This window comes from Trachemys scripta, chromosome 5, assembly GCF_013100865.1.
Source record: "Trachemys scripta elegans isolate TJP31775 chromosome 5, CAS_Tse_1.0, whole genome shotgun sequence".
In the NCBI taxonomy this organism is placed as follows: Eukaryota; Metazoa; Chordata; order Testudines; family Emydidae; genus Trachemys; species Trachemys scripta.
The window spans coordinates 22,885,428-22,899,835 of record NC_048302.1 but is presented as its reverse complement, the minus strand read 5'-3'; the positions used below and the strand labels follow the sequence as shown (position 1 = coordinate 22,899,835).

General features: G+C 42.5%; 1 protein-coding gene across 1 annotated transcript in view; it reads left to right on the top strand.

The window, feature by feature from the left end:
• Positions 1–14,408, top strand: part of LOC117878233 (E3 ISG15--protein ligase HERC5-like) — a 48,463-nt gene that overhangs the window by 2,133 nt on the left and 31,922 nt on the right. The window contains exons 2-13 of the mRNA XM_034772330.1: positions 674–806; positions 2,390–2,466; positions 3,956–4,177; positions 4,789–4,880; positions 5,776–5,906; positions 6,790–6,947; positions 9,335–9,411; positions 9,774–9,874; positions 10,797–10,856; positions 11,784–11,889; positions 12,679–12,862; positions 13,227–13,399. Of these exons, the coding sequence (XP_034628221.1) occupies positions 674–806; positions 2,390–2,466; positions 3,956–4,177; positions 4,789–4,880; positions 5,776–5,906; positions 6,790–6,947; positions 9,335–9,411; positions 9,774–9,874; positions 10,797–10,856; positions 11,784–11,889; positions 12,679–12,862; positions 13,227–13,399 (1,514 nt within the window). The remainder of the gene's footprint in view (positions 1–673; positions 807–2,389; positions 2,467–3,955; positions 4,178–4,788; positions 4,881–5,775; positions 5,907–6,789; positions 6,948–9,334; positions 9,412–9,773; positions 9,875–10,796; positions 10,857–11,783; positions 11,890–12,678; positions 12,863–13,226; positions 13,400–14,408) is intronic.

The following is a 14,408-nucleotide window of genomic DNA, read 5'->3' as shown; positions in this document are numbered from 1 at the left end:
TTTGTTTTCCATTGACTAGACTGAGGGATGTGCAATAAAGACAAACAGCCAGAAAAAAACAATGGCAAGCAAATTAGAGTGGTTTAAAACTCGCCTTCATTTGTAATAATCTGCTGAGCTGACTTTCAGAAGAACTGAGCACTTGCAGCTCTTGCTGAAGGAGATTTGGGTGCTCATCACCTCTGAAAATCAGGTCATAGTTTATTATTAGCCATGCCACATTCCACTGCACTTGGGGGACTGGAAGCAAAGTGGTCCTGCCGTGGATTCCATAAGCCACAGAACTGAGCTCTGCAGTCTTTCTTTCTCTATGGGGTGTTGTGGGAAGGCTGGGGAAGTTGTGGAGGCATGGACGGTGGGTGTACAAACTGTACGGATGCACTAGACCACACCACCACATGGATGGGGGAGGAGTAAGGTTCAACCATTACTGAAACCTATGGCCCACGCTACTACATCCAGGTCATCTGGGTGCTCTGCATGCCACATAGGAGAGAATTGTGTGCCTGAGAGTGGCCACATCCCGTACCAGTACATGCATATGTGCAAACTTTGTGCTGAGGAGCAGAAACTCATTCTGTGATCGTTAATATAGCGTGAAGTTGCTGGGTAGCTTTTAATATGTTCAATGTCTCAAAATGATGGTGGGTTTCTGTCTTGATTTACTCTGCAGAATGCGTGAATTCAGGAAAGGACACGAGGGTGCATTCCTTGGACTGTGGAGCAGCTCATATGCTCATTCTCTCCTCGGATGGAAAGCTTTCTGAGCACAGCATTTCAGCCCCAGCTAATAAGTCGGAGATGAGGTGGGAAATGTCTCAGTGGATGGTGATGATGGTTAGAGAGCGAGACCAGTATTTGGTGAATACCAAGTTCAGAGAGTGACCAAAAACAGGGGGAAGTTGGTCCAGACCTGGGGGTCCAATAATTAACGTAAGCAGAGAAAGATCTGGGCTGAAGCAGCCCAAAATAAGGGTAAGGGATCGAAAGGAGAGGGGACAGTTGAGCAGGAAATGTGGGGCCTGGTGTAACTGACAGCCAGCCAGAGAGTGCAGGGAGAGATAAGAAGGATGGAATGGTCTTCAGAGGAGGATAGATGAGGGAGGTCCTGAAATAATAACAGGGCAAGAGAAGGAACCCATCCATCACTGTTGCCCCAGCCACTGGGAAGAGAAGTAGGGAATGGTAGTACACCTCTACCCCGATATAACACCACCTGATATAACATGAATTCGGATATAACGTGGTAAAACAGTGCTCCGGGAGGGGAGGAGTGGGGCGGGGCGCGGGCTGCGCACTCCGGCGGATCAAAGCAAGTTTGATATAACACGGTTTCACCTGTAACACGGTAAGATTTTTTGGCTCCCGAGGACAGCGTTATATCGGGGTAGAGGTGTAGTAAGCCAATGGTGCCACAGTAGCAGAGACTGAATTAGTGGGGTATTTTGGGGACATGTTTCCCCTTTGCCTAGGGAAGAAAGAGTTTGTTTTTCAACTAAAGAAAACATGGGTCTAAAATGTAAGTTAGGGGGTAGCTTTGTTTATACAGAAAGTATGGTCAATGCCCTGAAAGACCAACCACGCTGGAATGAGGCTTGAGCGTTGCCGGAAGGGATGCACGACTCCAAGCTGATTCCTGTGATTACATTGAAGTGCATTGAGCATGTTAGAGGATAGCAGTACTTACAAGTAGCATATGAGTGCCTGCCTATTTCTCCTAAGGATGACAGAAAAGTGCATCCTACAGCAATGGACCAAGAGGTGCTCCTGTTATAAAGGAGGGGGATGGAGCAGAGTCAGGTTTGGAGCCTACTTTGTTTTTTTAACTCAGCAAGAAATAGACAATTGAGGATTGTTAACGGTACCGGACTAAATGGACTATCTGAGTACCAGATTCCCTAAGCATCAAGAAGTGCCTTATTCCATGAGCCCCACTGGTCTCAATGGGACTACTTGTGGAGTAGAGGTACTGTTCAGTGTGGTGAGGGTGGGAGAACTGGACCCAAAGTGACCATATAGCATCTGACTGAACTGTATTAATTGACTCACCCACTAACCTACAGGAAGCATATAAGTACACTGCCATCACCTGTGTGATGTTGTATTCTGTAACTGTGCCCCAGTCAGAGTTTAAAAAATATGTAACTATAAGGCCTGATCCTACTCTAGTTTACATTGGTCTAAATCAGGATCAGCTCAACTGAAGCCAATGGAACTACACCTGGGCAGAAGTAGTGTGAGTAAGGTTAGAATCAAAAGACTATACAACATTGAAGCATGCTGAAAGTGGTAGAACAGAATAAAAATAGATTCTCAGGCAGGCTCTTATTGGATTAAGATTAGAATCATTTATGTTGGATTCACAGCATTTCATGTTTTTTTTTTCCAGACTGCTGAAAGAATTAAGAGACAAATACATTGTCCAAATCGCATGTGGGGACCATCATTCCATGGCACTGTCTAAAGGTATTCTCCTTGCTTAAATTTTCTCTAAAGTATGAAATTGGAGTATTGCAACCCTCTCCTCAAGAGCTAAAATTTTAAGCATCACAATTAGTTAATGTATTATTATGAAAGGGTAAATACTGGATAGGAAACTGTTTTCAGAAGAGTCAGAGAGGAAGGGTGATCCAGTGGTTAGGGCAGTAGCCTGCAACTCAAGAGACCTAGGTTCAATTCCCTATTCTGCCAGAAACTTCCTATACAAACTTGAGCAAAACTCTGAATCTCTGTGCCTCCGTTTCTGCATCTATAACTTAGGAGCAATAGGACTGCCCTCCTCAAAGGAGTGTTGAGGATAAATACATTATACTGGGATGTGCTCTAATACTATAGTAATGGGGCCATGTAAATACCTAGGATAGATATAATTCTCACTATATTTACATGAATTTGTTAATCTGTATATCTCAAATTGTGCTCGTCTCTGAATGTGCATGCTCATTTGGTTTTCTCCAAATGACAGTTGTATGTTAATTTAACATTAGATGAAAGAGAATGGGGCTATTGTCATACCGCTTCCTATCAGATTTCTTCCGGTCACTTGTTCCTGGAAATAATAAAAAAAAAAGCTTCTACTCTGAGTCATAATTAATTCTTCATATTAAAATGGTGTGAATCATTTATTTATTTCTATAAATGTCAAAATTATTAATTAGGGTTTTTCACTTTTTAAAATATCGAAGGTATAGAAGTGCCACTTTTCCATTACAATTGTTTAAGAAGGCTACTCATTATGTCTTTGATGAGGCTATTCCGGAGCAGGGATTACAGGATTGGATCCTTCGTAGATAGCAGAGGGCAGCTACATCTAGTAGACTAAGCCTAGGGCTGGGAGTCAGGAGTTCCTTGGTTTATTCCTGACTCTGCTAGTGAGTTGCTGTGTGCCCTTGGACAAGTTACTTAACTTCACTCTCTCTCTTTCCACATATGTAAAATGGAGGTGATAAAGTGCTATGAGATCTATGGCTGAAAGGTCTATGAATTGCGGACTGGCAGGGAGGGTTACGACCCATCACAACTTTAGGGCACGCTCCTGATTTTCACAAGTCAGAACCAGGTCCAGCGAGTTCTGAATTGATTTAATGTCCCCATTGTGTCAACGCTGCTTTTTTACAGCCTGACCCCTTATCTGCATGTGATGACATCACTTGATAATGTGATGATGTAACATAATCATGCACTGATAAAACATTATGGAGCAAAGGTAGAGAAGGCTGGTTTGGGACCACCTCCTCCAGCTGCTCCCAAGGCTAACCTCGCTGCGGGCCCCTGAAAGCCAGTGCTGAGGCATCCGGGATCTCTGCTATTACTGAGTCTTAACTGGGGGTCTCGATTCATATATAAAGAAGTTTGGCTCAATCTTCGGGTCCCTGATGTGGAAGTAGGAGGGCCCATTAGGTGGAAACCTGTATGTTTGAAACTGTGATGGGTTTTTTCTCTTTCTTGTGTTAAGGAGGTGAGCTTTTTACCTGGGGACAGAACTCACATGGTCAGCTTGGAGTGGGGAACCAGACTGCCTTTACCGACAAACCACAACTGGTGCGGGAGCTCAGAGGCATCCCACTGGCTCAGATTGCTGCAGGAGGAACTCACAGCCTTGCCCTGTCGCTCTCAGGAGCCGTTTACTCATGGGGGAAGAATGATTTTGGACAGCTGGGACTTGGAGACACACAAAGTAAGGAAAGACACAGAGCAGCGTGAAAAGTAAGGCGGGGAGGATATTTTCCTAACAGGTTTGAATATTGGCCCAAGTTTTATTCTTAGGCCTTGGCTACACTTACCAGCTAGTTCGACGGCTGGAAATCGAAGTTCTGGGTTCGACTTATCGCGTCTAGTCTGGACGCGATAAGTCGAACCCGGAAGTGCTTGCCGTCGACTGCGGTACTCCAGCTCGGCGAGAGGAGTACCGCGGAGTCGACGGGGGAGCCTGCCTGCCGCGTGTGGACCAAGGTAAGTTCGAACTAAGGTACTTCGACTTCAGCTACGTTATTCACGTAGCTGAAGTTGCGTACCTTAGTTCGAATTGGGGCGGGTAGTGTAGACCAAGCCTAAGTTCTAACTACATAAATATGTAAAACAACCAAATAAACAAACTTGCCAGGGTATTATGAAGCATTCTGCATTGTAACAGAACATGAATAAGCCTTGTATGCACGTTCTATATACAGGGGAAAGGCTTTTTTTATTTTTTAAGAAGTAATTCCAGGATGGTTATAAGTATTTTTCTAGACCTTTATTTGCTTTAGATTTACCAATGTCGTCAATCTACATTGTTTTTCTTTTCAGACAAATATTACCCTTCATACATTAGAGCCCTAGAACATAAGAAGACTGTGTATATCTCGTGTGGTGGAGAGCACACTGCCGTTCTCTCACAGGTTTGGTTGAATTTGAATTCATTAACTTCACAGAGCACAAGGGAAGTTTAGCCCAACAGAGATGATACACTAACTAGTAGAATGTTGATTCCCTGCAAGGGCAATATTTACATTTATGGGAATGTGAAGCTGGTCCCTGGCAGTTGCTAACTGAGTTTTATAGGACCATAGTCTACTTAAATTCCTGCAGAACATTAAATGAGGAGTTGTTCTCATTCAGCCATGGGTTATCAAAGAACCGAAGGGACATTCCAGTAGTGACTGGCAGAAGCTGAAACTTTGAACCCAAGTACATGGGGACTGGATGTCTCAAGGCAATGTTAACAACACGCACTTCAATTGTCAGTGATGACCAAACATTATTACTTTTTGATGGTTTTTATAGTGTCCTCACTGACTGAGAACAACAACAACAACAACAACTTATTTACTAAGTTTACTCACACGACTAAAGCCCTTAAGCAATAGGACTATTCTCAGGAGTAAAGTTACTCACATGTATAGGTAATGCAGGATCAGGCTTTATATTAGCATTATTCAATTTGTATTTGCATCACCCATTCTCTGATCTATGGTCTATAGCATGTTCTTACATGTATGTAGTGTAGTTGTAGCCAAGGTATTAGAGAGACAAGGTGGGTGAGGTAACATCTTCTGTTGGACGAACTTCTCAGAAGCTTATCTCTTTTGCCAGCAGAAGTTGGTCCAACAGAAGCTATTGCCTCACCCACCTTGTCTCTCTAATGTCTTATATGGATAGTCAACAGGACTATCCATGTGAGTGAAGTTGTGTAAGCATTCGCGGGATCTGGTCCATAGTTGGCATTACCATTTTTTAATAGTGTGTGCTATTTTGAGATTAAATGACCCTCATGTCTGTTTGTTCCTCTCCAAGGATGGGCTGGTGTGTACCTTTGGAGCTGGAGATTATGGGCAACTTGGTCACAACTCCACCCAGAATGAACTGACACCTCGTATTGTGGCTGAGCTATTTGGAGCAAGGGTGTCTCAGATAGCATGCGGAAGGTAGGAAATGGCAATGTCCTTGAAGCTTTATAATGACAAGGAGATAACTTTGCAGAGCTTTTGGGAAGCACTGGAGGATGTTAGGAAAAGAAATCTCTACGTCACTTTTTTCAGATCCCCTTATTTTAACTGCTTACAGCTGATAGACTATTGACCAGACACACGTTTTATTTATTAACTTTTCCACACACAGACCCTGCCCTGCATTGAGCTTCATGAGAACAAAGTCCCGCTCCAATGGCGTGAGCAGATTTAAAAATCATACTGTACCCATAATCCCTGGCTGCTCTCACCAGGTGATGAAGAATACATACATGTGTCAAACAGAAAAAGACCATCAAGTTACCTAACAGGGACGAAATCTACCAAAATTTCCAGTCAATCCCTGTACAACATGGGAAAATGGGTGTTACTGAGCAGTAACAATCTAACTGTGAATGATGAAAACTATGAAATTATATTCAGTCATTAACAGCCTGATACAATGTCCACTGAAATCAACAGAAAATCTTCTGTTGACTCCAGCGGGCTTTGGATCAGATCTAAAACCACAGAAAATATTTATGCTTGCCAAATGGAAAAATATCAATGCAGAATACTTTATTGTTTGTAATTCTCACTGGTTCAAAATTAGAAAATAAAGAGCTATCTAGAAGCAGTGGAACTGTGTTCATTTAACTACAGATGCACAGATTGTTCTTTCAGTTCTGCATGTTTATTGTAAGGAGCACCCTACAAATTTGACTAGAGGGCTTCTGTAGCATGGTTCTCAGTAACTTTAATGGGAAGCACCCCCATGCATTGCTCTGAAAATGTGCCTGTATGTATTATCCTAAGTAGCTCAATGGCGCTCTTCCATTGTCCATTTTCTTTCTCTGAACAGATGGCACACGCTCGTCTATGTCCCCTCCTTGGGAAAAGTCTATTCATTTGGTTGTGGAGCAGAAGGGCAGCTGGGCAATGGTGACACATCTAATCAGTTGATACCACTGCCTGTCGAATTACCTTCAGAGTGGGTGAATGGTGGAAAACTCAACCAGGGTAATTTGCACAGTAGATCTTTATGAGCTGTACTTTGTTATTTTAGGTCCAAACCAGGGAGGCGTTAGTTTTTTTTTTTTAAATGAAAAACACATTTTGTTTAACGAGGGGAGTGACAAGAGCGTGGGAGAGAGAGGGCTGGGAACAAGGAGCTTTGTCCCTAAACATTGGACAGCCTGAAAGCAATTGAGATGATTAACCTTACGAACATTTGAGAAGAACTAAGTAGATAATTGTGTGGGGAACCTCCTGCCAGGATAAAGTCACTAACTGCTATTTTCTCCTTCAAATTGGGCAAACTCATGAGAATCACACTCACTTTCAAAGGCAAAACTTGTTATCTTTCTCCCTAGCCTGAATAAATGAGTGGTTTCCCTGATGACTAATGTACTAGAGGACTCTGGGGGGAAAACATTCTGGCAGGGTTGCTTAGCCCGAAGCAACAGTTACCCTAGTATCTTCTTTACCTCTCAACCTGACCTCTAAATAAGCTGTCACCGGGTAACTATCCCCTCTAAGGGGAGATGGGGTCCAACTACACCTGTGCCACCATAATTAATTAGCTGCTTCCCACCCTGAGGGGGCAGGACTAAGGAGAGGTCAAGTGATAGATTAGTGAACACCTGGGCCTTTTGAAAGCGCTATGTGAGATCAGTCTGAGTTGGAACCACAGGGAGTTGGCTCCTGAGGAAGGCCCTGAACTGAGGTTTGGAGGGAAATGGTACTCCAGGGGAGCAAGCTCTATCCCAGAGGCAGCTATATTCTCAAAAGTTAGCCCAGAAAGGGGCTGGGAATGGGGCCAGGAGGGCATTGCTGAAGGGAAGCCCTGAAGGGCAAATGCCCTTTTGCTTGTTTGGGAGTTTTTAGTTTGGACTTTTGCTACCTTGGAACAAGTAACGTTTGTTTGTCACTTGGCCAGAAGGTTAAGCCACATTTCCATCACAGCCAGACACCTGGAAAGCCAAGGAGAGAACCTTTGGGAAGGAACCTGAGGCAGGGAGTGCTGGCTACACCACAGCGAGCCAGCAGGGGGTGTTACTGAGCAGCCATGGCATAGATGTTAAGGGTCAACTGTGGATTCTGGTATCTCTGTACCTTTCTCCTCTTCAGGCAACGTACTGCAGGCTACTCTTACTGCTGTGCTGTTTAATTGTCTCAGTTGCCTCTTCTCGGATCCAATGCAATTGTAGAAAGAACATCATGCCTTAAAGCATTGCTTAATAGCTACTTACATCATTGTACCTACTGCTGTTCAGCTAGATGTGCTGCACATTCTCATTCGCTGGATTTTTTTTACAATTAAGTCATTTTAAATTACTTCACACCTTATTCTGAAACTCAGATTTAAACCTCTTCTTCAATTAGTCTTGTCCATGAGGCATTGACTGAGTCTAGTAATGCTAGAGATGTGGAAACCAAGCTAGTGAAGAGCCATCGACTCCGGTCCCAAACTCCATTTTAATGAATAGGACAGATGTCTTCTCAACAGCACACGCTGGCCATAACTAGGCAGTTCTTAAGAGGATTATAGCAATAGTTTTTCACTGTTGCGCTCTATGGTCCTAGGTTTGTAGCTGTTCGGGGCATCTGGGATATATCCAGATCTCTCTCATATATTGGGTAAACATGCAGTGATATTGAGGGCAGATCAAAATTAGCTTCTTATTCCTTTTTTATATTCCCTTATTTTAAAAAAAACATATTAAAAAGTTACAGTTGGAAACCGTTATATCACACTTTTCTAACAACAAAGTACAAGTAACAAAGGAAAATATGGAAAATAATGAGAAGCACTAGCTAGATAGCACCACAAAAACTGTTCAGTAAGCAACTAAGGAAACACACTCCCTCTTTATGGGCTTATTATAACCTTAAGGTGACCCAGGTTAACCTGCAGTGGGAAGCCTTTACCCTTCTCAGAAATGGGATTCCTCTGGGTTTTGTATTGAGGAGAATGTGACTTTCCTGGGGTCTCTTCAGGCTTGATAACCACTAGAATCCCACTCTTCTGTGGAAGGAGCTCTGCCTCTGTGTTGCAGATCTGAAACTAAGGCCTTCCATGAAGTAGAGACAAACCCAGCTGCCCTGAGCTGGGGCTTCTCCACAGCTGGCTTCTTCCTGCCAACCAGAAGATGCAGGAACTTGCATGCTGCTTTTAGATTGGCCAGCCACCCTCTTCCAGTGTCCCCACGCTGCTTGCTGAGCCCATCAGAGATACATTTACTCTTTCACCACGATAAATAAATGTTATATAGAACCACTTCTGGGGCTGGGAGCTTTTGATTAGTTTTTAAGGTTTGTTTTTATAAGCCTTGTCCTTGCACTGAACTTTCTAAAGATAAGGGGTTGTTCTTTGGCTCATCCTTATCTTCTTTATCCCTTCACAGGAAACAGTACCTCCGAAAAGGTGATTAAAATTATTGCAGGAGGAAACCAAAGCATTGTGCTTTGCTTGAAGAAAAAGGTATGCAAAGTATGATATGTTTTTAACTATGTAGTTCATGACCAAGGCTTCTGCTTTGTTGCCGTTGAGCCACATATGAATTTGGATTTGCCATCTAGACCCATAATAAGTTTTTCTTCCAAAATCACAGCACTCTCCCCACCTCCCTCCATCCCTTCACTGAGACCAAATTGTGTCAGAAAAGCAAATCTCTCTCTCTCTCTCGTGACATCATTTCTGTATTTTATGCTTGTGGTATTGTCTACTGATTGAAAGCCCATTTGTTCACTCAGTTTGGCCAACAGAAGGCTCTGATCCTAGCTAACCAGAGTCTCATCTACTGGGCTTCTAACCTCATTAACATTCTTTCCCCATTTATACAGAATCCATATGTTACTTTGAATGGAATTGCCATAGCGGAAGACAAGGAGGTGGATAAATGGATTTCTAATTCGGATCCTAAACAATGGGAGAATATAAAGAAGTAAGTCAGATCCCCGGTGGGTTTTTCCATTAATACTGTAAATGCTAAACCTTCAAAACACTGTGTACCAAGAAAATAGTTCTTCCCTTTCAAAAAATCTTGTAAGGAGTGTAATTAAAAGGACAATGGCAGAGACTCAAAATTGGATATCTGCTGTTTTGAGACTCAGTCCAGCACTCTTTACTGCGTCTGTGCTCAGGCGAAACTCACATTAATGAAGTAAGGGCTCTAGTGTTTGGCCCTTGGTCACCATTTTCTTGCAAAAAGATGGAAGTGGACATTTCACAAGTACACCAGTTGAGACACACTGGCCAGCTTTAGGAGTATATCCTCCCCTTATAGCAAATATATACTTGCCACTAGTGTTACTGGGAGTTAAGAGTGCACATCCAGGGGGAGACTCAACCCCAAAAAGGGGTGGCCTTAAAACAAAAGAGCCTGATGCAAAGTCCATTGAGCAGCATGGCTGGAATTTTCAGAAGGACTCGGCATGCACAATTGGTGCCCAATTTTCAGAAGTGCTCAGCTCTTTTAGGCACAGAAATAAGTGGGCAGATTTTCATAATAACTTGGTACATTGGGATGCTGAACACTTCTGAAAATCTCGCCTTTTTGAGGTGCCTGAAAGGGAGCTGACTTTCTTTTGGGAAATCTGGCCCCAATTATGCATGCTGAGTACTTCAAAAACTGGCTCTTTTGAAAAGCTATCCCCACATGGCTAATTTGGATCTCAGTGATTTTCCAAGTATTTTTAATCTAAGATAAGTGGTAAGGACAGTAGCATGTAGAACAGCTGGCATCTTTAAATCACAAACCAATTTGTACACATCTTTGCTGTTTGTTCAGACTGAATAGCTGTTGCTGCTGTTTTTGTTGGAATGATTAATTCTGGGTTGTTTTTGTTGTTGTTTTAAATTAACAGGACTATTTGGCTGATCTTTTCCTCTGAGGCGTGTGTCAATGGAAGTTTCTTGGACAAAAGGTAGAGCACACTAATTTGAAAACAAAATAGTACATCAGCTGTGTATAAACTGGTCAGAAATTAGCTACATTACAATGAATGTAGAGATTGATAGGATTATCTGGATTTGTAAAATACAAGTCTATAGAATAGTTTTCAAGGAAAGGCTAAAATTCTCCTCTGATCCACATAATAGATCTTGACCAAGATTTTAAAAAATGAGTGCCTAAAATTAAGCTTCTAAATTCACATTTAGGCACTTAAATAAGTGGCTTGATTTTCAAAGGTGCTGAGCAAACCCAGGTCCCATTGAGGTCAGTGGGAACTAGGGGTGCTAAGCACTCTTGCAAAATCTAATCACTTTGTTGCCTGAATATGGACGTGGGGGCCAAGATTTAGGCATCCAAGTTTGAAAAATTGTCTCCTTGTCTCCAGAACTCTGCTCTCCTTGCATGCTTCCATCTCCCACTAATGTAGAGAGAGCAGAGGATCTGAGCGGAGGTTTATCACATGGATATGAGAAAAGCATTTTACCCAAAATGAAGATCGGACAGGTTTGTCACATATTAACATTTACTGTTCATGAACTTACATTTATATAGCATCTTATACCCAGAAGGATTCCAAATCATTTCACAAATGTTACTTTACCCAGCACTGAAATGCAACCACTTCTAAGGTGGAATATGGCAAGCAGCTGATTAACAACACACAGCCACGCTATATGAGAGTTTAGAACAGGGAGTATGGAATATCATTCAACTGATGCTGCAGTGAGAATTTCTTGGTAGGCAGAATATAATTATACTAATTGGAATTAGGGTTTAGCATTTCTCAGAACGTACATTCCCTTCACACCTAGGGATTGTTAAAATGCTTCCAAGTTTAGCCAGTAATACACAGCAGAGGAGCAGATCTTTCACATCCCTGATTTTTCTTCCCTTCCAGTAGAGACAAACATTTCAGAACCTCCAAAGAAATCTCAGGAGTAGATATGTCAGCAGTGCTTCTTTTTTATGAGAAGATGAACAAGAAACCAAAAGTCTACCAGGAGGTAAGAAGTGGCATAGAAATGATACTTGTTACACTGATACCCAGTAGCTTTGGATCATCGCATTTTTTTTCCACAAAGGGATGCTGACAAAATGTAGTTCTGGGTTTTTCAAGTGCTTTATAGACCCTACCATAAACAGGAAAAAAACAAATCTACTACCTCTCAGAGCTGCTTCCAGTGGAGCAAAGAGAGTTTTGTTTGCGGTTATTTCTTTGTATTAAATTAGGAGTCGCCAAGATATTATGGCGATGAAGGCCACATAATGACTGAGTTTGACATAATGTTTTCATGGTGGTTTTGTTGTGTTTTTTTGTTTTAAGCTTGTTTTCCTAATTCAAACTCTCCCTGCTAGAGCAACAGAAACAGAAAGGGAAACTGACTAGAAGTGAAATTGATCAATCTGCAAAATGGTGGTGCAGAAGGTGTGCATTGTGCTCGGCACTGTACAAACACAGAATGCGAGATGGTGCTTCTCTCAAAGAGCTTACTGTCTCTAAATTGGCAGGGATATGGACAAGGGTGGAAGAATTATTATTATCCTAATTATAGAGATGGGGAATCTGAGGAACTGACAGATTAAGTGATTTGCCTAAAGTCGCACAGGAAAACTGTGGCAGAGTCATGAATTGAGCCCAGATCTCCTGAGTCCCAGTTCAGTGTATGAAAGAAGATGGGACATGGCATTGGGAATTCTGAATTGCTCTTGCTGCTATAAGTAATAAATTATTATGGCAAAGCTCCGCTGCATTTTTAAATTTCTTTTGTTCCCTTGCTCCCTCTATCCCCCAGATGATCTCTGCAGTTAAGAAATTGCTGTCATCGCTGTCTTCCTCTCCCAGCTCACCTGAAGCTCTCAGGATCTACCTGATCATTCCTGTCCTTTCACGGGGACAGGTTAACATGTCTGAGTGTCTTCTTGATCAGCTAGCAGAAGCCATCCTGAGTCTCCAACAAAAAGACCTGAAAGTTCTTGGTAAGGCCTGATAGCAGTACAACTGGATCACCTGCGTTCTTCAGCACTTTCTGGGGCGGGATGGGGAAATACTCCCATTGACTTCAGTTGGGCCAGGATTTCACCCCAGATATTTCCTACAATGGAAAAGGGTTTTGACAAGCTGCTTATGTAGAAATACATGCAAAGGGATAACTTGTCTGTAGCAGTCTACAGATAAAAGCATTATATGAATTTGAGATTTACTAGTTTAGTTTAAAACCAAGTGCTTTATTCAGTTAATCTGAAAACAAAACGAACTGCTGTTTGTCCAAAGGACAGATCTTACTAAGGACTATATGTATGTTGTCTAAGGTAGAGATGTCAACAGTTGTTTTCTTTACAGAATCCCTGTGGTCAAATCTAGAAATATCCTTTTTCAAGGACCTAGTGAGCATGTATCAAAGCGTTTCCAGAATCAATCTATCTCTTTTCATCATGCAAGTCAGAAACTCTGAAGAAGTCACCTGTGAACCACACTTGAATAGGACTCTGAAAATGCTGCAGATTCTTTACCAGGTAGAAAAGCACTTGGCTCTGGTGGGTTAGAAAACACACATACGATTCGAATATTTTTTTCATGTATTTATTTCTTGAATTTATGAATACATGGCTTTCAGACCTAGGGTGACCAGATAGCAAGTGTGCAAAATCAGGACAGGGAGTGGGGGGGTAATAGGCACTTATATAAGACAAAGCCCCGAATATCAGGACTGTCCCTATAAAATTGGGACATCTGGTCACCCTATTCATACCTGAGGTACAATTGCTGATTACAGAGCAGTATACACTTTGCCCCATCCATGCTAAGAGACTGGAACTGTAATATTGATTTGCCCCATTACCAGGCCCCATTGGTCCACTACACAAGAATAACCTGCATAGGGGTCTGCAATCAGTGAGTCTGAACTCTATTTCCCTCTTATTCTTCCATTAGGGGACTGCCCCATATCTTGTGGGCCCCACCGCAGGGGCAGGTTGAAATGTGAGTGTGATGTTTGCTGGTTACACTCAAATGCTGCAGAAGTTTTTTCACACTGATAAGCTGCTCTGAGGTCATAATAACTTGAATCCTCTGGAGAGCTAGGGGTTCTCTCCCCTTTTATTATTGTCCTGGATGTGTAGCATCACAGATTCCACCCCCCTCTTCCTGTTTCATTCACCACTTCATCCACCACTTTCTTAACTCTCTCTCAACGGGCCCGTGCACCAGTTCTGGACACATGACTTTCTGAGCACCCCCACTGGATTTGCCCCACCGTTGGCATAGGATTTGGGGGCAGATGGGAAGTTGAAGGAAACCCGGGTAAACTTACACACTGAATCTTGGGGTAGCCGTGTTAGTCTGTATCTACAAAAACAACAAGGAGTCTGGTGGCACCTTAAAGACTAACAGATTTATTTGGGCATAAGCTTTCATGAGTAAAAACCTCACTTCTTCGGTATGCATCCGAAGAAGTGAGGTTTTTACTCACGAAAGCTTATGCCCAAATAAATCTGTTAGTCTTTAAGGTGCCACCAGACTCCT